The 20,803-nt window shown below is 45.9% G+C and overlaps 1 protein-coding gene across 1 annotated transcript; it reads left to right on the top strand.

Annotated features, from left to right (window-relative positions):
- The first annotated feature begins 10,393 nt into the window (after positions 1-10,393).
- TK1 (thymidine kinase 1) lies at positions 10,394-16,406 on the top strand. The gene is made up of 7 exons (XM_040435843.1): positions 10,394-10,518; positions 11,152-11,183; positions 11,275-11,388; positions 13,772-13,865; positions 13,944-14,033; positions 14,721-14,840; positions 15,407-16,406. Exons 1-7 carry the CDS (start codon positions 10,453-10,455, stop codon positions 15,584-15,586), a joined length of 696 nt encoding a protein of 231 aa, XP_040291777.1. The 5' UTR covers positions 10,394-10,452; the 3' UTR covers positions 15,587-16,406.
- The last annotated feature ends 4,397 nt before the right edge of the window (positions 16,407-20,803 follow it).

Here is a 20,803-nt window from a genome sequence, read left to right as displayed (position 1 = left end):
TACGACCACATATGGGGTGTTTTTGTAAACTACAGAATCAGGGCCATAAATATTGAGTTTGGTTTGGCTGTTAACCCTTGCTTTGTAACCGTAAAAAATTTATTAAAATGGAAAATCTGCCAAAAAAGTGAAATTTAGAAATTGTATCTCTATTTTCCATTAATTCTTGTGGAACACCTAAAGGGTTAACAAAGTTTGTAAAATCAGTTTTGAATACCTTGAGGGGTGTAGTTTCTTAGATGGGGTTACTTTTATGGAGTTTCTACTCTAGGGGTGCATCAGGGGGCTTCAAATGGGACATAGTGTAAAAAAAAAAAAGTCCAGCAAAACCTGCCTTCCAAAAACCATATGGCATTCCTTTCCTTCTGCGCCCTGCCATGTGCCCGTACAGCGGTTTACGACCACATATTGGGTGTTTCTGTAAACTATAGAATCAGGGCCATAAATATTGAGTTTGGTTTGGCTGTTAACCCTTGCTTTGTAACTGGAAAAAAAAATTAAAATGGAAAATCTGCCAAAAATGTGAAATTTTTAAATTGTATCTCTATTTTCCATTAATTCTTGTGGAACACCTAAAGGGTTAACAAAGTTAGTAAAATCAGTTTTGAATATCTTGAGGGGTGTAGTTTATAGAATGGGGTCATTTTTGAATGGTTTCTATTATGTAAGCCTCGCAAAGTGACTTCAGACCTGAACTGGTCCCTAAAAATTGGGTTTTTGAAAATTTCAGAAAAATTTCAAGATTTGCTTCTAAACTTCTAAGCCTTGTAACATCCCCAAAAATTTTTATATCATTCCCAAAATAATCCAAACATGAAGTAGACATATGGGGAATGTAAAGTAATAACTATTTTTGGAGGTATTACTATGTATTATAGAGGTAGAGGAATTGAAACTTTTGAAATTTTTTTTGGTAAATTTGGTATTTTTTTATAAATAAAAATGAATTTTTTGGACTTCATTTTACCAGTGTCATGAAGTACAATATGTGACGAAAAAACAATATCAGAATGGCCTGGATAAGTCAAAGCGTTTTAAAGTTATCAGCACTTAAAGTGACACTGGTCAGATTTGCAAAAAATGGCCAAGTCCTTAAGGTGAAATAGGGCTGAGTCCTTAAGGGGTTAAAGGGAACCTGTCACCGGGATTTTGGGTATATAGCTGAGGACATGTGTTGCTAGATGGCCGCTAGCACATCCGCAATACCCAGTCCCCATAGCTCTGTGTGCTTTTATTATGTAAAAAAACGATTTTATACATATGCAAATTAACCTGAGATGAGTCAGAGCTTGAAAATATGACTCTTCTCTGTTCACACAAGTAAGATATGACTCTTTTATGTTAATTTGCATATGTATCAAATCTTTTTTTTACACAATAAAAGCACACAGAGCTATGGGGACTGGGTATTGCGGATGTGCTAGCGGCCATCTAGCAACCCATGTCCTCAGCTCTATACCCAAAATCCCTGTGACAGGTTCCCTTTAACCTTCTCTATTTATTGTTGTTTCTCCCACTATACTATGCGGTTTATAGCTTCTGTTGGAGTTGTGGATAGCTGGTGTGTGGATCTCAGCTGAGTTCCCGATGCTGCCATAGCCACTTGAAGTTAAGTGTTTTCTTTCCCTTTTGTATTTTGCTTGGGTTATTTTGTGTGTTGCATTTCCCTTTTATTTGTATTAAGGCCTGAGGGAGACTCCTGTTCGTCCTTTATTTTGGAGGAACAGGTTGTCTCAGTCCTGACATTAGTACCAGGGTCCTATAGGGTCAGTTAGGACACTAGGTATTCCGGTGTATGAACGAACCTACCTCTGGGGTCTGTTCAAACTGGTAGTTAGTCAGGACTTTGATTAGGGTTTTACTAGGAGGTGTCCATCTCCTTTCCCTAGTTTCCAGGCCTTATTCCGGTATTCCCTTTCCCTCCTATTCTCGGTGTTGTGTTTCCCTCCCACACCCGAACGTGACATTATAAACCGCCAAAACCGTCATTTTTGCTTGTTTCAGTACAGCCATGGAACCTATTGCTGCACTGGGCGGACAGCTGCAGGGGCTGTCTTTGGAGGTAGCTGACCTCCGCACGACCGTCTCGCAGATCTAGAGACCACATGCTGCTGGTCCTAGTGGTGGTGGTGGTTACTAGGCCTGGCTCGAGCCTAAAGTTGCCCTCCCAGACAGATTCTCTGGGGGAAGTGATAATTTCATTTTGTTTAGGGAGGCGTGCAAATTGTATTTTAGGCTACGTCCACACTCATCTGGGGATGAGATTCAGAGACTTAGTGTGGTTTTTTTGTTGCTTAAAGGGGATGCTCAGTCATGGGCTTTTTATCTGCCGCCCGGATCGCAGTCTCTCTGGTCGGTAGATTAATTTTTCAAAGTTCTGGGTCTCATCCATGATGACCCGGATCGGACCTCCCTGGCCGAGACCAAGCTACGTGGCCTTCGTCAGGGAGAGCGTTCTGCTGATATCTATTGCTCTGAGTTTAGGAGGTGGGCTACGGATACTGTGTGGAACGATCCGGCTCTCCGTAGTCAGTTTTGTCAGAGATTATCAGAGAGGCTGAAGGACGTTTTGGCCTTTCCTGAGAATCCTGAGTCTCTGGAAGCCGCTATGTCTCTTGCAGTATGCATTAATAAACGCCTGAGAGAGAGATCTAGGTGACCCCACTCTCAGGACGTACTATCACATAATGTATCGTCTTCCTCTGACACTTTGGGTGAAGATACTCCTGGGTTTATGTCGGAGGACGAACCCATGCAATTAGGGGGAGCTACTCCTGGATCTGCTTTTAAGCATATTAGTCGTAGGAAGGGAGTGTGTTTTTTCTGCAGACAAAAGGGACATTTTATCGATGTATGTCCATGCATTCAGCGTCAAAAATTAAAAAAAGGGACGTCTAATTCCCATCTAACTGTTGGAGGGGTGAGAGGAGAGTCAGAGAACGTGCATTTGTCTTTGACTGGTAGTACCCAATTTCTCCTGACTACTGAGGTGGCGCTAGAGTAAAAAAACTGTGGGGATTGAGGTGTTTATCGACAGTGGGGCAGGGGTGAACCTGATTGATGCTCAGTTCGTCCATATGCACAGGTTGTCTCCAAGTGCATTAGAGAAAAACATTTCCATTTTTGCTATTGATTCTGCACCTCTAACTCAGAAGTGTTTATCTCAGATGGTGCGTGACATCCAATTAAGAGTGGGTGACTTTCATCGGGAATTCATCTCGGGTTTTGTGTTGGAGGTTCTCCCTACTCCATTGGTTCTGGGTTTACCGTGGTTAAGCAGGCACAATCCAACCATCGATTGGCAAGCTAGACAGATTCTGGATTGGGGGGATTATTGCGTTTACAATTGTCTGAATACATCTTTTTCTGCTTTAACCACTAAAACATTACCCTCTTTTAGATCTGATTTTGCCGATATATTTTGTGAAAGTGGATGCCATGATTTACCTCCACATCAGGAATATGATTGTCCTATCAATCTTTTTCACGGAGCTAAGTTGCCCAAATCTAGGTTGTATAACCTTTCTGAACCTAAAAGAATGTCCATGAGAGAGTATATTACTGAGAGTTTGGCTAAAGGACACATACGTCCTTCCAAATCTCCAGTGGCAGCAGGGTTTTTCTTCGTTAAAAAAAAAGGACGGAACTCTTAGGCCATTTCTGGATTTCTGTGAGCTCAATCAGATTACTGTCCGTAATACTTACCCCCTTCCTTTGATTCCTGATTTGTTTACCCAGATTGTTGATGCCAAGGTGTACTCCAAGTTGGACTTAAAGGGGTTGTCCGGATTCAGAGCTGATTCAGCACAGGGCAAAGGAGAGCATCGGAGCATGAACTTCTCCGATGCTCAAGTCAGGGGGGCTGCCTGGGTGAAAATGGGGATATGTCTGGGTTCAGTTCTGAACCCGGACAACCCCTTTAAGGAGCCATATAATCTGGTCAGGATCAAGGAAGAGGATGAATGGAAGACGGCTTTTAATACCCCAGAGGGTCACTTTGAGAACCTGGTCATGCCTTTTGGGTTGACCAATGCTCCCGTGGTTTTCCAGCATTTTGTGAATTACATTTTTCATCACCTGGTGGGGAGGTTTGTTGTCGTGTACTTGGATGACATACTAATTTATTCTCCAGACGTGGAGACTCATCAGGATCACGTTGGACAGGTGTTACAGATCCTAAGAGATAATAAATTGTACGCAAAATTAGAGAAGTGTGTTTTTGCTGTACACGAGGTGCAGTTTTTGGGCTACCTGCTGTCATCTTCAGGTTTTCGAATTGATCCAGAGAAAGTCCATGCTGTATTGGACTGGGATCGACCTGAAAATCTGAAGGCTCTTATACGGTTTTTGGGGTTCACCAACTATTACCGAAAATGTATTCAGAACTATTCGACAATAGTAAAACTAAGACTAAGAAAGGGACAGATTTTTCAGTGTTGTCTAATTCGGCGTTGCAAGCCTTTTCTGCGGTTAAGGAATACTTCTCTTCTGCTCCTATATTGGTGCAGCCGGATGTATCACAACCTTTCATTGTGGAAGTTGACGCGTCCGAGGTGGGGGTAAGAGCAGTCTTATCGCAGGGCACGTCACCTGGTAAATGGTGCCCTTATGCATTTTTCTCTAAAAAACTCTTTGCCGCAGAGAGAAATTACGATGTGGGTAACAGAGAGTAGCTGGCCATTAAGTTGGCTTTTGAGGAGTGGCGTCATTGTTTGGAAGTGGCGATTCATCCGATCACGGTGTACACAGATCATAAAAATCTGGCTTACCTGGAGTCGGCTAAACGACTGAACCCAAGGCAGGCCAGATGGTCTTTGTTTTTCACCAGATTCAATTTCATTGTCACTAATCATCCTGGGGTTAAGAACGTCAAGGCAGATGCCTTGTCACATAGTTTTCTTGGAGGTGGTGATTTTAAAAATCCGAGTCCGATACTGTCGGAAGGGGTGGTGATATCCTCTATACCCTGCACTAGAGGTGAAGGTGTTAGAGGCTCATGGAGACGCACCGAGGTCTTGCCCCTCTGGGAAATTGTTTATTCCATCAGAATTGCGTCATAAGGTGTTTGAGGAACATCACTGTACGGTTCTTATGGGACCCCCTGGAAGTAGATCCACTGCCGACCTCATCTCTCGTAGATTCTGGTGGCCGGGGTTGCTTAAGAGTGTTGAGGACTATGCGTTGGCCTGTAGCATCTGTGCACGCGCTAAGGTGACACATACTCGACCTTCTGGATCTCTACTTCCATTGCCCATACCGTCCAGACCATGGACTCACTTGTCTATGGATTTTATTATTAATCTGCCTAATTCGTCTGGAAGACAGTTATTCTGGTGGTAGTTGATCGTTTTAGTAAAATGGTGCACTTTATAGCATTGCCTGGCCTACCTAATGCTAAAACACTTGCGCAAGTGTTTGTTGACAACATCGTGAAACTTCATGGCATTTGCTCTGACGTGGTCTCGGATCGTGGGACTCAGTTTGTGTCCGGATTCTGGAAGGCGTTCTGTAATCGGCTGGGGGTACAACTGTCCTTTTCTTCTGCTTTTCATCCTCAGACGAATGGACAGACGGAGCGCACTAATCAGAGTCTGGAGACTTACTTAAAGAGGAAATTTCAGGCGATTCTATTAAGAGAGATATATACCTGTACTTGCGGAGTAGCCCACACTGATGCTACCACCCTGCTTGATTTTTTAAATGCTTTCTCTGTGGGTGTCTCCTTCTCCCGTGGCTGTAGCGCTGTCCAATCGCCACACAGTGTCACAGCCAGGGGAGAAGGAGACGCCCACGGAGAAAGACTCTGTCTCCTCCTCATTGCTCCGATGCTCAGTATATTAGCATACTGAGCAGGAGAAATCCGGCGGGGCACAGCGGGGCATAGGAGATATATTTGAAAAATCAATCAGGGTGGCAGCATCAGCAGGGGGTACCCCGCAAGTACAGGTATATATCTCCCTTAATAAAATCGCATGAAAGGTCCTCTTTAAGATATTTTGTCTCTGAAAACCAGGAGGAATAGTCCTCATTTTTATCTTTGGCAGAGTGTGCCATAATCGTAGACAGGAGTCCACTGGTAAGTCGACATTTTTTGGGGCATATGGGTTTCACCCGCAGTTTGGCACATTCTCTGGTTCGGATACTTCGGCTATCCCTGAGGAGGAACGTTTTTCGTCATTATTGTCTTCTATATGGCAGAAAATTCAAAATAACTTGATGAATATGGGCAACAAGTATAAACGTGTGGCTGACAGGAAACAAAATGAATGGTCTGGACCTAAGTGTGGGTGATTTTGTGTGGCTGTCCACAAGAAATATTAGGTTGAAGGTTCCTTCTTGGAAGTTGGGTCCAAGGTTTATTGGTCCATATAAGATCACTGCCATTATTAATCCTGTAGCTTTTCGTCTTGAACTTCCTCAGGCTCTGAAAATTCATAATGTATAAGAGGTATATGGTGGCCCACCTGTTGTGGCATCAGGTAAAATTCATAATGTTTTTCACACATCTTTGTTGAAGAGATATCTTGAACCTTTGGAGTCGTCGCCCTTGCCACCGTCATGGTGGACGGCAGTTTGGAATTCCAGATCGCCAAGATAACTGACTCTCGAGTTCTCTGTAGATCTCTTCAGTATCTTGTTCACTGGAAGAATTGTGTACCAGAGGAGAGGATGTGGGTACCGGCATCTGACGTGAATGCCAGTCGTTTGGTGAAAGCCTTTCACAGGTCTCATCCAGATAAGGTTGGTCCTGTGTGCCCGGAGGTCACCCGTAGAAGGTGGGGGTACTGTCACGGACGTTCCCGCGACAGGTGGCAGGAGATCTGAATGGCGTGCTTTAGCGTTGCCCTAGCCGTTTTACAGGCTAGGGCAGCGCTAAAGCCCACCCATCAGTGCCGGTGACGTCACCAGGCTTCCTGGCAGCCCTATGGAGAGCCCGGTATGTCACCGGAATTCCGGAAAATGCCTTTGCCCTGCGCGATTTAGCGCAGGGCAAAGGAGAGGATCGGAGCATGAACTGCTCCGATGCTCAAGTCAGGGGGGCTGCCTGGGTGAAAATGGAGGGATGTCTGTGCAGCTCTGAACCCGGACAACCCCTTTAACCTTCTCTATTTACTGTTGCTTCTCCCACTGTGCTATGTGGTTTATAGCTTCTGTTGGAGTTGTGGATAGCTGGTGTGTGGATCTCGGCTGAGTTCCTGGTGCTGCCATAGCCACTTGAAGTTAGGTGTTTTCTTTCCCTTTTGTATTTTGTTTGGGTTATTTTGTGTGTTGCATTTCCCTGTCATTTGTATTAAGGCCTGAGAGAAACTCCTGTTCGTCCTTCCTTTTGGAGGAACAGGTTGTCTCAGTCCTGACATTAGTACCAGGGTCCTACAGGGTGAGTTAGGACACTAGGTATTCCTGTCTATGAACGCACCTACCTCTGGGGTCTGTTCAAACTGGCAGTTAGTCAGGACTTTGATTAGGGTTTTACTAGGAGGTGTCCATCTCCTTTCCCTAGTTTCCAGGCCTTATTCCCTCACCCCTTTCCCTCCTATGTTCGGTGTGGTGTTTCCCTCCCACACCCAAACGTGACAACTGTACTTATTGTGACTGCAACCATCAATTCTGATTGTGGGAGCAGTCTCTGACCGGTATTGTTTATAAGGGCTAAGTACTAATTATGAGGGCACTCTCTGGCTGGTACTGATTATATGAGGCCCTATCTGACCAAAATTGTATATGGGGGCACTCTCCGAATGATACTCTTTGTGTGTGTGTGTGGGGGGGGCACTGTGACTGGTACTGATTATGGGGGCACTCTTTGTTCAGTATTGATTATGGGGGAACTCTCTGTTCGGTACTGATTATGGGAGCACTCTCTGTTAGTACTGATTATGGGGGCACTCTCTGTTCGCTATTGATTATGGAGGAACTCTCTGTTCGGTACTAATTATGGGGACACTCTCTATTCAGTACAGATTATAGGGACACTCTCTGTTCAGTACTGATTATGGGGGCACTCTCTGTTTAGTATTGATTATAGAGGCACTCTGTTCGGTATTGATTATGGGGGTACTCTCTGTTCAGTACTGATTATGGGGGTACTCTCTGTTCAGTATTGATTATAGAGGCACTCTGTTCGGTATTGATTATGGGGGTACTCTCTGTTCAGTACTGATTATGGGGGTACTCTCTGTTCAGTACTGATTATGGGGGCACTCTCTGTTTAGTATTGATTATAGAGGCACTCTGTTCAGTATTGATTATGGGGGTACTCTCTGTTCAGTATTGATTATGGGGGTACCCTCTGTTCAGTACTGATTATGGGGGTGTAACATTACATTACCCTACTTCATGAGATTTCCCTACCTCCTTACTTCCGGTCGCACCGGTTAATGACGTGAGGAGGCGTTCCTGAGTTTTGACGATCTGCGCATGCGGACAGTTTAGGGAAAAATCTCACAGCGGAGTTCAGCTGCAGTGTCCCACTGCGCATGCGCCGGAGAACCTCAGTAGGGAAATATTACGGCCCAGTGCGCAAGCGTGGCTAACTCCAGAACATCCATCCGATCTCCGCGCCTGCGCAGTGTGAGGGTAGGGAGATCTCATGGCCATATTTTCTGTTAAATAAATATTTATTTAACAGAAAATATGGCCATGAGATCTCCCTAGGCAAAGTGTGGATAAATTTATAGATAAGTAATTATTGATTTATAAATATATATATATATATTTAACAGAAAATATGGCCATGAGATCTCCCTACCCCCACATTGCGCAGGCGCGGAGATCGGATGGATCTTCTGGAGTTAGCCGCGCTTGCGCACTGGGCCGTAATATTTCCCTACTGAGGCTCTCCGGCACATGCGCAGTGTCCCGGTGTGCAGCTGAACGCCGCTGTGAGATTTTCCCTAAACTGTCCGCATGCGCAGATCGTCAAAACTCAGGAACGCCTCCTCACGTCATTAGCGGTGCGACCGGAAGTAAGGTGGTAAGGAAATCTCACGAAGTAGGGTAATGTAACGTTACAGGGGCACTCTCTGTTTAGTATTGATTATAGGGGCACTCTCTATTTAGTACTGATTATGGGGGCACTCTCTATTCAGTACTGATTATGGGGGTACTTTCTGTTCAGTACTGATTATGGGGGCACTCTCTGTTCAGTACTGATTATAGGGGCACTCGCTATTCAGTACTGATTATGGGGGCACTCTCTATTCAGTACTGATTATGGGGGTACTCTCTGTTCAGTACTGATTATGGGGGCACTCTCTGTTCAGTACTGATTATGGGGGCACTTTCTGTTCAGTACTGATTATGGGGGCACTCTCTGTTCAGTACTGATTATGGGGGCACGCTCTGTCCAGTACTGATTATGGGGGCACTCTCTGTCCAGTACTGATTATGGGGGCACTCTCTGTCCAGTACTGATTATGGGGGCACGCTCTGTCCAGTACTGATTATGGGGGCACTCTCTGTCCAGTACTGATTATGGGGGCACGCTCTGTCCAGTACTGATTATGGGGGCACTCTCTGTCCAGTACTGATTATGGGGGCACGTCACGTGACCAGGGCCCTATTCTCACCTGCAGCAGTTACATTTAGCGGTTCTGGTAACTTGCGAGTCACAGTATGACCCCATTCATTTTCATTAGGGCTTATGTACACGACCGTATGTATTTTGCAGTCCACGAAACACGGATTCGCAAAAAATACGGATGACGTCCGTGTGCATTCCGTATTTTGCGTAACGAAACAGCTGGCCCTTAATAGAACAGTCCTATCCCTGTCCGTAATGGGGACAATAATAGGACATGTTCTATTTTTTGGGGGGGACAGAAAATCGAACATACGGAAACTGAATACACACGGAGTAACTTCCGTTTTTATTTTTTTGCAGACCCATTGAAATGAATGGTTCCGCACACAGTCCGCAAACAAAAGAGAACGGACACGGAAAGAAAATACATTTGTGGGTAACTCGCAGTCTACTACCTCCTAGTGCAGCCGGGTGTAACCACCACTGGACACAAGGGGGCGCACGACATAGTCCACTGCCTAATATGTATCGCATTCATTCTGTGGTCCGGCTATACGGTGGAGTGTCTCCTACAGACCAGTGCACACGGCGCGTTATCTGTCAGTGTCTATACGTATACCGTCCGTCCTCTGAGACTATGCTGTATATGGCGAATCTGAAGAGACCATGTCAAGTAGCTGTCAATCATTCCTGGCCCCGCCTCCCCTGGGCGCGGCTTCGGTCACACCTGTCTGGGACGTGCTTTACCACTGTCTTATCCCTGATTGGCTATCGAGCGGGAGGCGGGAATTAATACGAGCAGCTGATTGGCTTGGCTGCTCCTGATACCGCAGAGCGGGAACGGGTTTGAATAGTGTAGTGTAGTCTGTTCTGGCGCCAGTCTGTCCTTTCCCGCTCGCGTCTTCTTCTTCGTCCTCAGCTCCGCAGACATGAACTGCCTCAATGTGCCCGAAATCATGCCCATCTCCCCTAGCAAGATACGTGGTCAGATCCAGGTGAGTGTGCAGCTCCACTGCAAATACCTTAGGGGGTGAATACTTTTGCAACCGCATAGTGAAGAGAGATTAACCCCCTCCTCCCCATCTAGGTTCCAGGAGACTTACTTTTACACCCCTCCTTTTAACAGCAAGATGCATGGGAGTGTATAGGGGTGTGCAGACTTTTGCAACTGCCTCCAGTTTACACTAATGGGGATGCAGCCATCTTTCCATCATCTCCCGCTCTAGCGGCGTTAATATGCCAATCGTGCGGTTTAAACTACATTTTTACCCCCCATTTTTGCAAATTTGCATTATATTCCAGGTCACAGGGCAAATCTGTATTGGTTGGGGCGTGCCGGCACCCCTGAGCGCCTGTTCGGGGGTGCTGGTACAGAGTGGGCGCTCTGCGCGCCCTGTACTTGTCTTTTTATGGGTGGATGGAAGAGGACCCCTTTAAAATGTACCGCCACTTCCATTCCCCTGCCGTGGGGGGGGGGGGGGGGGGGGGCAGTCGTTATGGCAACCACCCCCTCTTCCCACGCCCCAGTGTTCCCATTTATAAATGGAAGTGCGGGAGGGAGTTGCTAGTCGTGCGGTTCTCCAGGGGTCTGCACCACGTCGTCACCTTCTTCTTCTTGTGCCTTCCAGGTGATATTTGGACCTATGTTCTCAGGGAAGAGGTGAGACTCCATTCATTCTGGCGGTGGACGATGGGGGTGGTAATATGTTTTTTTACGGATGCTGATCTCCTGTCTGTTGGTCTGTTCGCAGCACGGAGCTGATGCGTCGGGTGCGGCGGTTTCAGATCGCGCAGTACAAGTGCATGGTGATCAAATACGCCAAGGACACGCGCTACAGCAAGGAGCAGCTGGCCACGCACGACCGGTAAGGAGGCCACGCCCCCCCCCGTCATGGCCGAAGCAGTGATTTAGAGGGGATGTACACTATTGAAACCAATTGTGTTATTGTACCTGAAAATGTACAAAAAAAAAACTAGGCACATAATTGGACCTCTCGTTTTGAGTATGCAGGCTCATGTGTTTCCATGGTTACAGACTACAAAGACATAAATGGTAGTCGCGCTTCCATCAGCTCCTTCTTCTAATTCTTGCTAAACTAAGCAACTTTGGAAATAGTCCAATAAAAAAAGTACTGTTTTGTGTATGCAGCTCCTGTGCAGACCGGTGTGTCGCCATGGTTACAGACCTTGCTGGACTATAGAGAGTAGGAGGCCATGCAGACCGCACACAGCTTCTGTTTGTAGTCTGTAACCATGGAGACAGATCTGTATGCAGAGAACTAGGGATCGACCGATATTGATTTTTTAGGGCCGATACCGATAATTTGTGAACTTTCAGGCCGATAGCCGATAATTTATACCGATATTCTGGGAATTTTCATTTTTGAGAAAAAAAAAAATTCCTACACAAATCTGCTGAAAATTAATATGTTTATTGTTAATGTGTATTTTTTTTGTTTATTGTTAATGTGTATTTTTTTTTTTTAAATCTTTTTCATTTATACTTAATATTTTTGTGTTTTTTTTTTTTACTAACTTTTAACCCCCTTAGGGACTAGAACCCTTGTCCCATTCACCCTGACAGATCTCTATCAGGGTGAATAGGATCTCACACTGTCCCTGCTGCTCTGGGCTCTGTGCACACAGCAGCATGGAGCTGAACATGGCAGCCAGGGCTTCAATAGCGTCCTGGCTGCCATGGCAACCGATCGGAGCCCCAGGCTTACACAGCTGGGGCTCCGATCGGAGGAGCAGGGGAGAGGGGATCCTGTGGCCACTGCCACCAATGAGTAATACTGGGGGGGGGGCGCACTGCGCCACCAATGTTTTTACTATTGGCCGGGATTGGGATGGGGGTGGGGGGCGCACTGCGCCACCAATGATTAATACTGGGGGGCTTGGGGGGGCGCACTGCGCCACCAATGAAGATAAGTCTATCGATCATTCATATACAGGAGGCGGGAGCTGGCTGCAGAATTACATAGCCGGCTCCCGACCTCTATCAGCGGTAGCTGCGATCCGCGGCACCTGAGGAGTTAACTACCGCGGACCGCAGCTATTGCTCATAGAGGTCGGGAGCCGGCTATGTAATTCTGCAGCCAGCTCCCGCCTCCTGTATATGAATGAATGAAAGGCTTATCTTCATTGGTGGCGCAGCGGCCACAGCCCCTCCCCTCCTCTTATGTTCTATCCCCTCATTGGCGGCAGCGGCAGCAGCATCACAGGGGGAGGAGACACTGCTTCCTTCTCCCCTGTGCTGCGGAGGGAACACAGAGAGCGCTGTCAGCAGCGCGTTCTGTGTTCCCCATACGTTATCGGTATATCGGCAAAATAGATGCCGATACCGATAACGTTCAAAATCCTCAATATCGGCCGATAATATCGGCCAAACCGATAATCGGTCGATCCCTACAGAGAACGGTATGTGTTTGTTTTTTTACTATTGAGTTGTAAATGTGTCCATATCCTTTTAAAGGGAATGTCTGTTTGCTGCCCATGTTTTATTAAAGGGGTCCCTTTTAGCTCTGCTGTGTACACCCTCGTCATTGATGTCTCTATACTTCGTACCCATACTGACACAGAGCTCCAAATCCCCTGCATAGCCTCAAAGAAAGGCTGATTACTTTGATCAATGGCAGTGAGCTCCCCCTAGTGGTGACTGTAGGTAAGTAGATTATCATTTAAAGGGCATCTGTCAGCAGATTTGTACCTGTTACATGTGCCCTTGGCAGCTAAAGGCATCTGTGTTGGTCCCATGTTCACATGTGCCCGCATTGCTGAGAAAAATTGTGTTTTAATATATGCAAATGAGCCTCTAAGAGCAACGGGGGCGTTACCATTACACCTAGAGCACTTTGACAGGACGAGGTGTAATGTTTTCACTGCCTATCCCTGTCAAAGTGCAGAGGGAGAAAGCAGAGCCTCTAGGTGTAATGGTAACGCCCCCGTTGCTCCTAGAGGCTCATTTGCATATTTTAAGATGTCCTTTTTCTGAGCAATGCGGGCACATGTGAACATGGGACCAACACAGACGCCTTCAGCTGCCAATCGCACATGTAACAGGTCAGCCAGTGTCATAGGTACAAAACTGCTGACAGATGCCTTTTAAATGATAATCTACTTACCTGCAGTCACCACTAGGAGGAGCTCACTGCTGGTGGACTCGTACAGCTCCCATTGATCTCAGTAATAAGTCGTTCTTCAGTAGCTCCCCCTGCTGGTGATGTAACGTCATGTCACCCCCCACAGACACACCATGTTGGCGGTTTCGGCGTGTAACCTGGCTGACGTGTTGACGGAGGCGCTCAACAACTCGGTGATCGGGATCGATGAGGGTCAGTTTGTAAGTATCTCCGTGACCCCCAGGGACATGAGATGTGTCAGTCCGGAGGGAGGAATAACTCTACTCTCACATTTGCAGTTCCCGGATGTCGTCGAGTTCTGTGAAGACATGGCCAACAAGGGGAAGACCGTAATAGTAGCTGCGCTGGATGGTACATTCCAGAGGAAGGTGCGTAAAATGGGGGGGGGGGGGGGGGGGGGTAGCATCTCTGCCATCTCCCATCCACGTTTACCTGCCACTCACTCTCTATTTGCTTAAAGGGGTTGTCTGTGACTTTAATATTGATCTCCTATCCTGAGGGGCCCACTGCTGGCTCCTCTGTACCAAGCACAGCGCCGTACCTTGTATAGTGGCCATGCTTGGTATTGCATTTCCATTAATTTGAATGGGACTGAGCTGCAGAAAGGCCACGTGACTGATGGAGGAGACATTGTGCGGGGAAGAGGCCGCAGGGTATGTTAGAGGCCAAATGCTGATTGGGGCAGGTTCTGACCTATCTTGAGGATAGGACATCAATATTTAAAGGGGTGTTCCATTCTGGGATATCCTGGCGACATGCCATCAGTGTCAGGCACGTTAATGTGGTTGGTGGGAGCCGGGTGCATCCAGGATGGATGGAGAGGGGCTCGGTCTATAGGGGTCATGGAAACAACCTCTACGCTTCCAGGGCCGGGGGTCTAGGGACCCTTGTTGTGGTGAGGTCTAAACATGAGGAGAACGTGGTTAGAGGTTTTCCCAAATTTGCAGAACGACTGTGGCCTATAACGCATATGCGCGTCTGTTGGATTGTGTATCCGGAGCGCCCCCTAGAGGTGCACTTACTGACTTTGTCGTCCTGCTGTCTTATCTTCTCAGGCTTTTGGTGACATCCTCAACTTGGTGCCCTTAGCGGAGAGTGTGGTGAAGCTGAACGCCGTGTGCATGCAGTGCTACCGGGAGGCATCGTACACCAAACGGCTGGGGGCCGAGAAAGAGGTAACGCTACTATGGCAGTATTTACCGGTATGACTAGCAGGGCGTGTATACTTTTGCATTTTCTTTTTTGATTTGCATCTAAAATGGGGGGGGGGGGGGGGGGACACAAAGGAAAAATGGTCTTAATTTTTTTAAAAACGAATCTTCCATTTTGTATATACAGCTCCTGTGCAAACCTATGTGTCTCCATGGTAACAGACTACGAACACATTATCCCACTCTCTGTAGGTTAGCAAGAACAGCATGAGACCGCACAGGATTTGTTTGTAATCTGTAACCATGGAGACGGATTGGTCTGCATAGGAGCTGTATACTGAAGCAGTAGACTATAACGTGGTTGCCAACTGGACCTACCCTTTAAAAATATTTTTTTTTTGCAATGTGGTTGGAAGCGGGTGGTTCTGTAGAGCGTGCCGCCTGCCGTATGGCCCAGTTGTTGGGCCAAGTGCTGTATGGCAGTCGCTGTGTGGGTAGGTTCTTACACGTATGATATACGCCTGTCATCGAGTACTTCCAGACTAAGCTCTTGGCTTCTCTCACGCTGCACTACCCCTTCCTTCCTGCAGGTGGAGGTCATCGGTGGAGCTGACAAATACCACTCGGTGTGCCGGCCGTGCTACTTCAGGAACCAGCAGCCGGAGGGGAAGGAGAATCAGCTCCTCGCCCTGAAGGACAAAGCATCGGGATTAATCAGCAGCAAAGTCCTGACGCCCCGTAAACCCCTGTCACAGCTACAGTGCTCCTAACCGTAAGCTCTACATGCAGCACAGTGGAGGACCGGACAGAAGGTGGCGCCACAGGATTAGGCCGAAGACATCGGCTTGCTCACAGTTGCTGGGATGGGGTGCAAATGTGTGTGTATATATAGATTTTTTTTTTTTTAGTCTTGAACATGATTTTATTGGCTTTGTCTGTGGGCGGGAGGTGCCGGCCTACTGTCTAGAACACGGGGGGGACTGTTTCTGCAGTTGAGGTGCTTTCTGGTTATACAGGATCGCTGCTCTGAGGTTGGTAGTACTGCGCTACTACTGTGATGGACACGCCTTACATAGTGCTTTACCACTTAAAGGGCCACACCCTCATGGTGTAGACTCGCACCCATCATGTAACCTCCAGTATTACGGTGAAGTAAGCAATAGACTGCTTATTGGTTTGTAACGCAGAAGTCTAATGCAAGGGAGAAAATGCCTTCCAGGTCCCGGTGCAGTGATGATGCTGAACCGGGTCTGGCCATGCCGACGGTTAACTAGCCCATCTCGCCTGTCACTGTTCCCCTCTCGACCGAGCATGCATGTGTGCTGAGAGAGGGGGAGTAAGGCACTGCCAGACACTTCTCCCCTGAGAACAAAGGGATCAGACATGTTGAAATCCAGCTGCCCGATGCTTCTATCCCTGGACATCTACTATTGGGGGTGACGGGACGTCCCCATACACATGAAATAGCCAGCTTCACTGCCTGCTTCAAGGAAGCGCGTTACATGGGTGGGGCATATGGGATTTTCTATATGGACTCTGGGTCACAGTCCTGTCTGATCTGCGGACTGCAGCACGTCCTACTGTGGCACTATAACTCGAAGTATCTGATTTTACTTCTGCACTTACCTTTTTCATATATATATATCTTACCAATCTGCACTTACCTTTTTCATATATATATATATATCTTACCAATCGCTTTCTGCCACTCTATTGGGCAGTCTCTGCTTTGGTTTTGCTTTTTTTTAACCTGTATGTATTTATTTATTTGGTAATAAAATGTCTTAATTAATGGCGTTGCTCAGGGCTGGCATGAAACGAGACACTCTGGACACCGGGTCAGAAAATAGGGAGGGGGTGAGTAAAGGGCAACCCTGCGCCTGCTATCGGCAGTATTAGGGCTCCTGCACCCGACTGTGTGTTTTGCAGTCCGCAAATCCCAGCCGTGTGCATGCCACCTTTTTCACACTGCTCTTCAAATGTCCTATCCATGTCCACAAAATGGCGAAGAATAGGATGTTTTTTTTTTTTTAATGAATGGGTCCTCATCCAATCCCCAAAAAATGCGGACAGACTATGGTCGTGTGCATGAGCCCTTAGAGTCCATGATCAGCTCGGGGAAACACGCCCGTTGTGTTGGCCGCATCTTCCCGGACTGTATCGTAGTAATCTACAATAGTCTCTGATCGCAGGTCTATTGCAGTGTACGCAATGAGATACGGATTGTATCATAGGCTACTTTCACATATGCAGTTTTTTTTTCCGGTTTTGATAGCTGGCAGAGGATCTCAAAACCGGAAGAAAACGCAGCCGTTTGCATAATACAACCGGTTGTATTATATCGGCAATGAACATGCTGCCAGATCATTTTTTTTTTTTTTCCCATGTCTGTTTTTTTTTTTTTTATGGCGGCATATTCAGTTTCCTGCACCACACACAAACGCTGCTTGCAGCGGTTTTATGTCCGGCGTGGGAATGGAATACATTCTGGTGCACTCCCTTCCGGTCTCATCAGTTTTGTCCCCATTGACAATGATTGGGCACAAAACTGACATCATCTACCTGGGATAGGAAAGAGCTACACATCCCAGCATGCTCTACTCACGTCTATGGGCGTTTAATGAACATCCAAGGATGTGTGCATGCTGGTAATTGTAGTTTCACCACAGCTGGAGTGCCAGAGGTTGCTGCTGTCACACATACTTACGTATTTCAGGTAATGGTGACAAGCCTAATGGATGTACGAAGATGGCAGGACTCCATAAGGACTAGTGTTGAGTGCGAATATTCAAATTACGAATATTTCTCGCATATCGCAACTTTGAGAATTCGCGAATATTTTGAATATAGTGCTATATTGAATATTCGTCATTTTTTAACATCTGAAAACATGATTCTTCCCTACTTCTTGCTTGTGGGCCAGTCACCGGCCCACAAGCAACTTAAGCAGGGAGGATCATGACTTTAGATGGGAAAAATGACAAATATAAAAAAAAAAAGCGAATATGAATATAGATAGAGAGATATAGATATATATATATATCTATATCTCTCTATCTATATAGATAATATAGTGCTATATTCTTGTTTGTCTAATAGTTGTAATTTTTTTCTCATCTGAAGTTCAGATTGGAAAAAAATTACAACTATTAAAAAAAAAAAAATTATAGCACTATATTGGCTGAATTGCTTTATATATTTTTTTTTTGAATATTCGCTATATTGATATATATTGTTTTAAATATTACGAATATTCTGAAAAACGAAAATAGCGCTATATCATGACGTCAGATGGAAAAAATGAATATTTAAAAAAAAAGACTATATATAGAACTAAATTCTATAGTGCTATATATTAGTTTTTGACTGAAGCTTGTATTGATCGTGTAATATTCGCATATTAAGCCATCATTACCTTGATGATTTTTTGCATAAAAAATGTAGAATATAATGAATATTTGACTAAATATTGTGAATTTGAATATGACCCCTGCCGCTCATCACTAATAAGGACTTACTCAGATGGCTGTAATCTGGATGTATATTAGCATCTGTATTGCGGATGTTAATCCCAGCCCGTCTGATCTGAATGTACAGTATTACAGCCTCATGATGCTGTTAGTTTGGGGATGGATGCTAAAATACGCTCCCGTTGCAGCCGTCTGAACGACCACACAGCTATATATTATCTGCGGCTTGCTGGGTGTTGCAGAACCAACTACCTGCAGCTACCACTAGGGGGAGCTCAGTGCTAAGACTTTTTTTTTTTTTCTCTCCAGCTTAGGCTACTTTCACACTTGCGTTTTGTGCGGATCAGTCATGGAAGGATCCGTTCAGAACGGATCAGTTTGTATTATCTTTAACATAGCCAAGACGGATCCGTCTTGAACACCATTGAAAGTCAATGGGGGGTGGATCCGTTTTCTATTGTGTCAGTGAAAATGGATCCGTCCCCATTGACTTACATTGTGTGCCAAGACGGATCCGTTTGGCTCAGTTTTGTCAGATGGACACCAAAACGCTGCAAGCAACGTTTTGGTGTCTGTCTCCAAAGCGGAATGGAGCCTGAACTGATACCTTCTGAGCGGATCCTTTTCCATTCAGAATGCAAACTGATCTGTTTTGGACCGCTTGTGAGAGCCCTGAACGGATCTCCCAGTGTGAAAGTAGACTTTTGTTTTATCATGCACATTACAGAAAATAAACGACAAACTCAATGGTCGACTCCAGTACATTTGGACCTATAACCAAGGACATAACTCAACAATGGTTTTAATAGGAGGAGAAAAAAAAATAATAATGGCCTTTCTACAGTCATACAGATATTAAATGTTTACAAGAGTCCCAAGTAGAGATGAGCAAATCGGCTTTGGATGAAACATCTGAAGTCTTGCGAAGCAATAACTTTGCCTCATTGGAGCCAATACATCCTAATACTGTACGGAGCTCCTGCTCTGTCCAGTATTAGAACAAAGTTTTATGCGAATCGACTTCGGATGTTTCATCTGAAGTCGTTTCGCTCATCCCTAGTCCCAAGCTGACCAAACTTTAAAAAACTTAGTGGTAGTACCATGCAGAAGTGCTACAGAATATTCAAGGGAACAAAGATCTTGTATTTTAGCATGGAGGTTGGATCTTGAAGTTGAGTTAGCAGATGGCGGAGCAGCCTGGCGCCAGGGCCCTGTATAGTTCTAGGGACCAAGTTAAGCAGCCATAGGAGCGGGTCGTGAACACTGAAGATTAATTGTAGTAGACGCGTCACTTCAGACCAGCACAAGCTTACGACTGGACAGGTCCAGAATATATGGAAAAGTGAAGCCTTTGGTAAGGAACATCTCCGGCATAGGTTTGGTATTCCCAGATTTAGTGTAAAAGCTGTGGTGTATGGTACCAGCGCGTCAGGTTCTTAAGCTGGTTTTCTCTATAGGTGATGCAGGAAGGGCTTGCATGCGCTCTAGACCATATAGTCTTCCATGGATCGAGGGAGATCTCCCCGCCCGGCCACCCCTCCCCTCTCCGTTATTAATGTGGGAAAGTTGGCTTTATATAGTGTATAGCAGGGGTGCTCAACCTGCGGCCCTCCAGCTTTTGCAGAACTACAACTCCCAGCATGCCCAAAAAATATAGCACAGCAAAGAGCACATATAACTGTATCAGAAAATGAAGTGTTATATGGAGAGAAACAAAGAAAATACAGGTCATCAGAAATATCAAAATGGGTTGCAGACCTATGGTTTTACAGAGTCTTTTTGCAAGGTTGAAGCCCAAAGGAGATAAAATACAGTCAAAATGAGTCAACTGAGCCAGAGAAGACTCCCATTGGGAAACATGACGGGAGCTGAGGGAAGTACGACTAATTAAAAAGAGAAAACTGTAACTAGAGCCGTGCCATGCAAGACTCCATAAAACCGAAGCAAAATGTAAACCCTCAGAAATAAGGAAAGGTTAGCAAAGCAACCATAGTGATAGAGGAAAAATGATACTCAAACTTCAGTCACATGGGCGTGAGCAAGGCATCCAGGTGGACAGTATATCCAGAGATAGCCATCGACAGACGCTGCTTGCGGGAACTGACTGTGGTCCAGGTCGATGGGAGCAGAGGAAGAGTGGTAGGGGTCTCCCAGTCAGGTAAAGATAGAGGTTGAATGTTCAGATGCGTACAAAACTCATGCAGATCTTCAGATGAGCATAGAACTGCAGTAGATCAGTTTTTCCTCGCTGTAAGGCGGAAGGGAAACCCCCACCGGTAAGGGATTGCATTATGGCAAAGCAGCTCCAAGTAAATATCAGCGAATAGAGCTCTAAAGGTATATAGGCTCACTGAAACACTCCAAAAGCTAAACACCCTAGGGGAGAGTGTCAATGTCTAAAACATAACTTTTAATTAGATATAGAGATAAAACACACCACTGTGATGCAAAATTCAAAAAAATATGGGGGGGGGGGGGGGGGTCAAAGCCTGGTACCCCAACACTGGTAGAAAAAGA

This window comes from Bufo bufo, chromosome 6 (genome assembly GCF_905171765.1).
Source record: "Bufo bufo chromosome 6, aBufBuf1.1, whole genome shotgun sequence".
NCBI classification, from domain to species: domain Eukaryota; kingdom Metazoa; phylum Chordata; class Amphibia; order Anura; family Bufonidae; genus Bufo; species Bufo bufo.
The sequence above is the reverse complement of the archived record's forward strand: the minus strand, read 5'-3'. Positions and strand labels throughout refer to the sequence as shown.

Excerpts from the sequence above, each read along its gene's own strand:
- TK1 (XM_040435843.1), top strand. The coding sequence starts at position 10,453 with ATGAACTGCCTCAATGTGCCCGAAATCATGCCCATCTCCCCTAGCAAG. Across the intron at positions 11,389-13,771 it reads CAGCTGGCCACGCACGACCG|ACACACCATGTTGGCGGTTT; the intron begins GTAAGGAGGCCA and ends CACCCCCCACAG. Across the intron at positions 14,841-15,406 it reads GGCTGGGGGCCGAGAAAGAG|GTGGAGGTCATCGGTGGAGC; the intron begins GTAACGCTACTA and ends TCCTTCCTGCAG.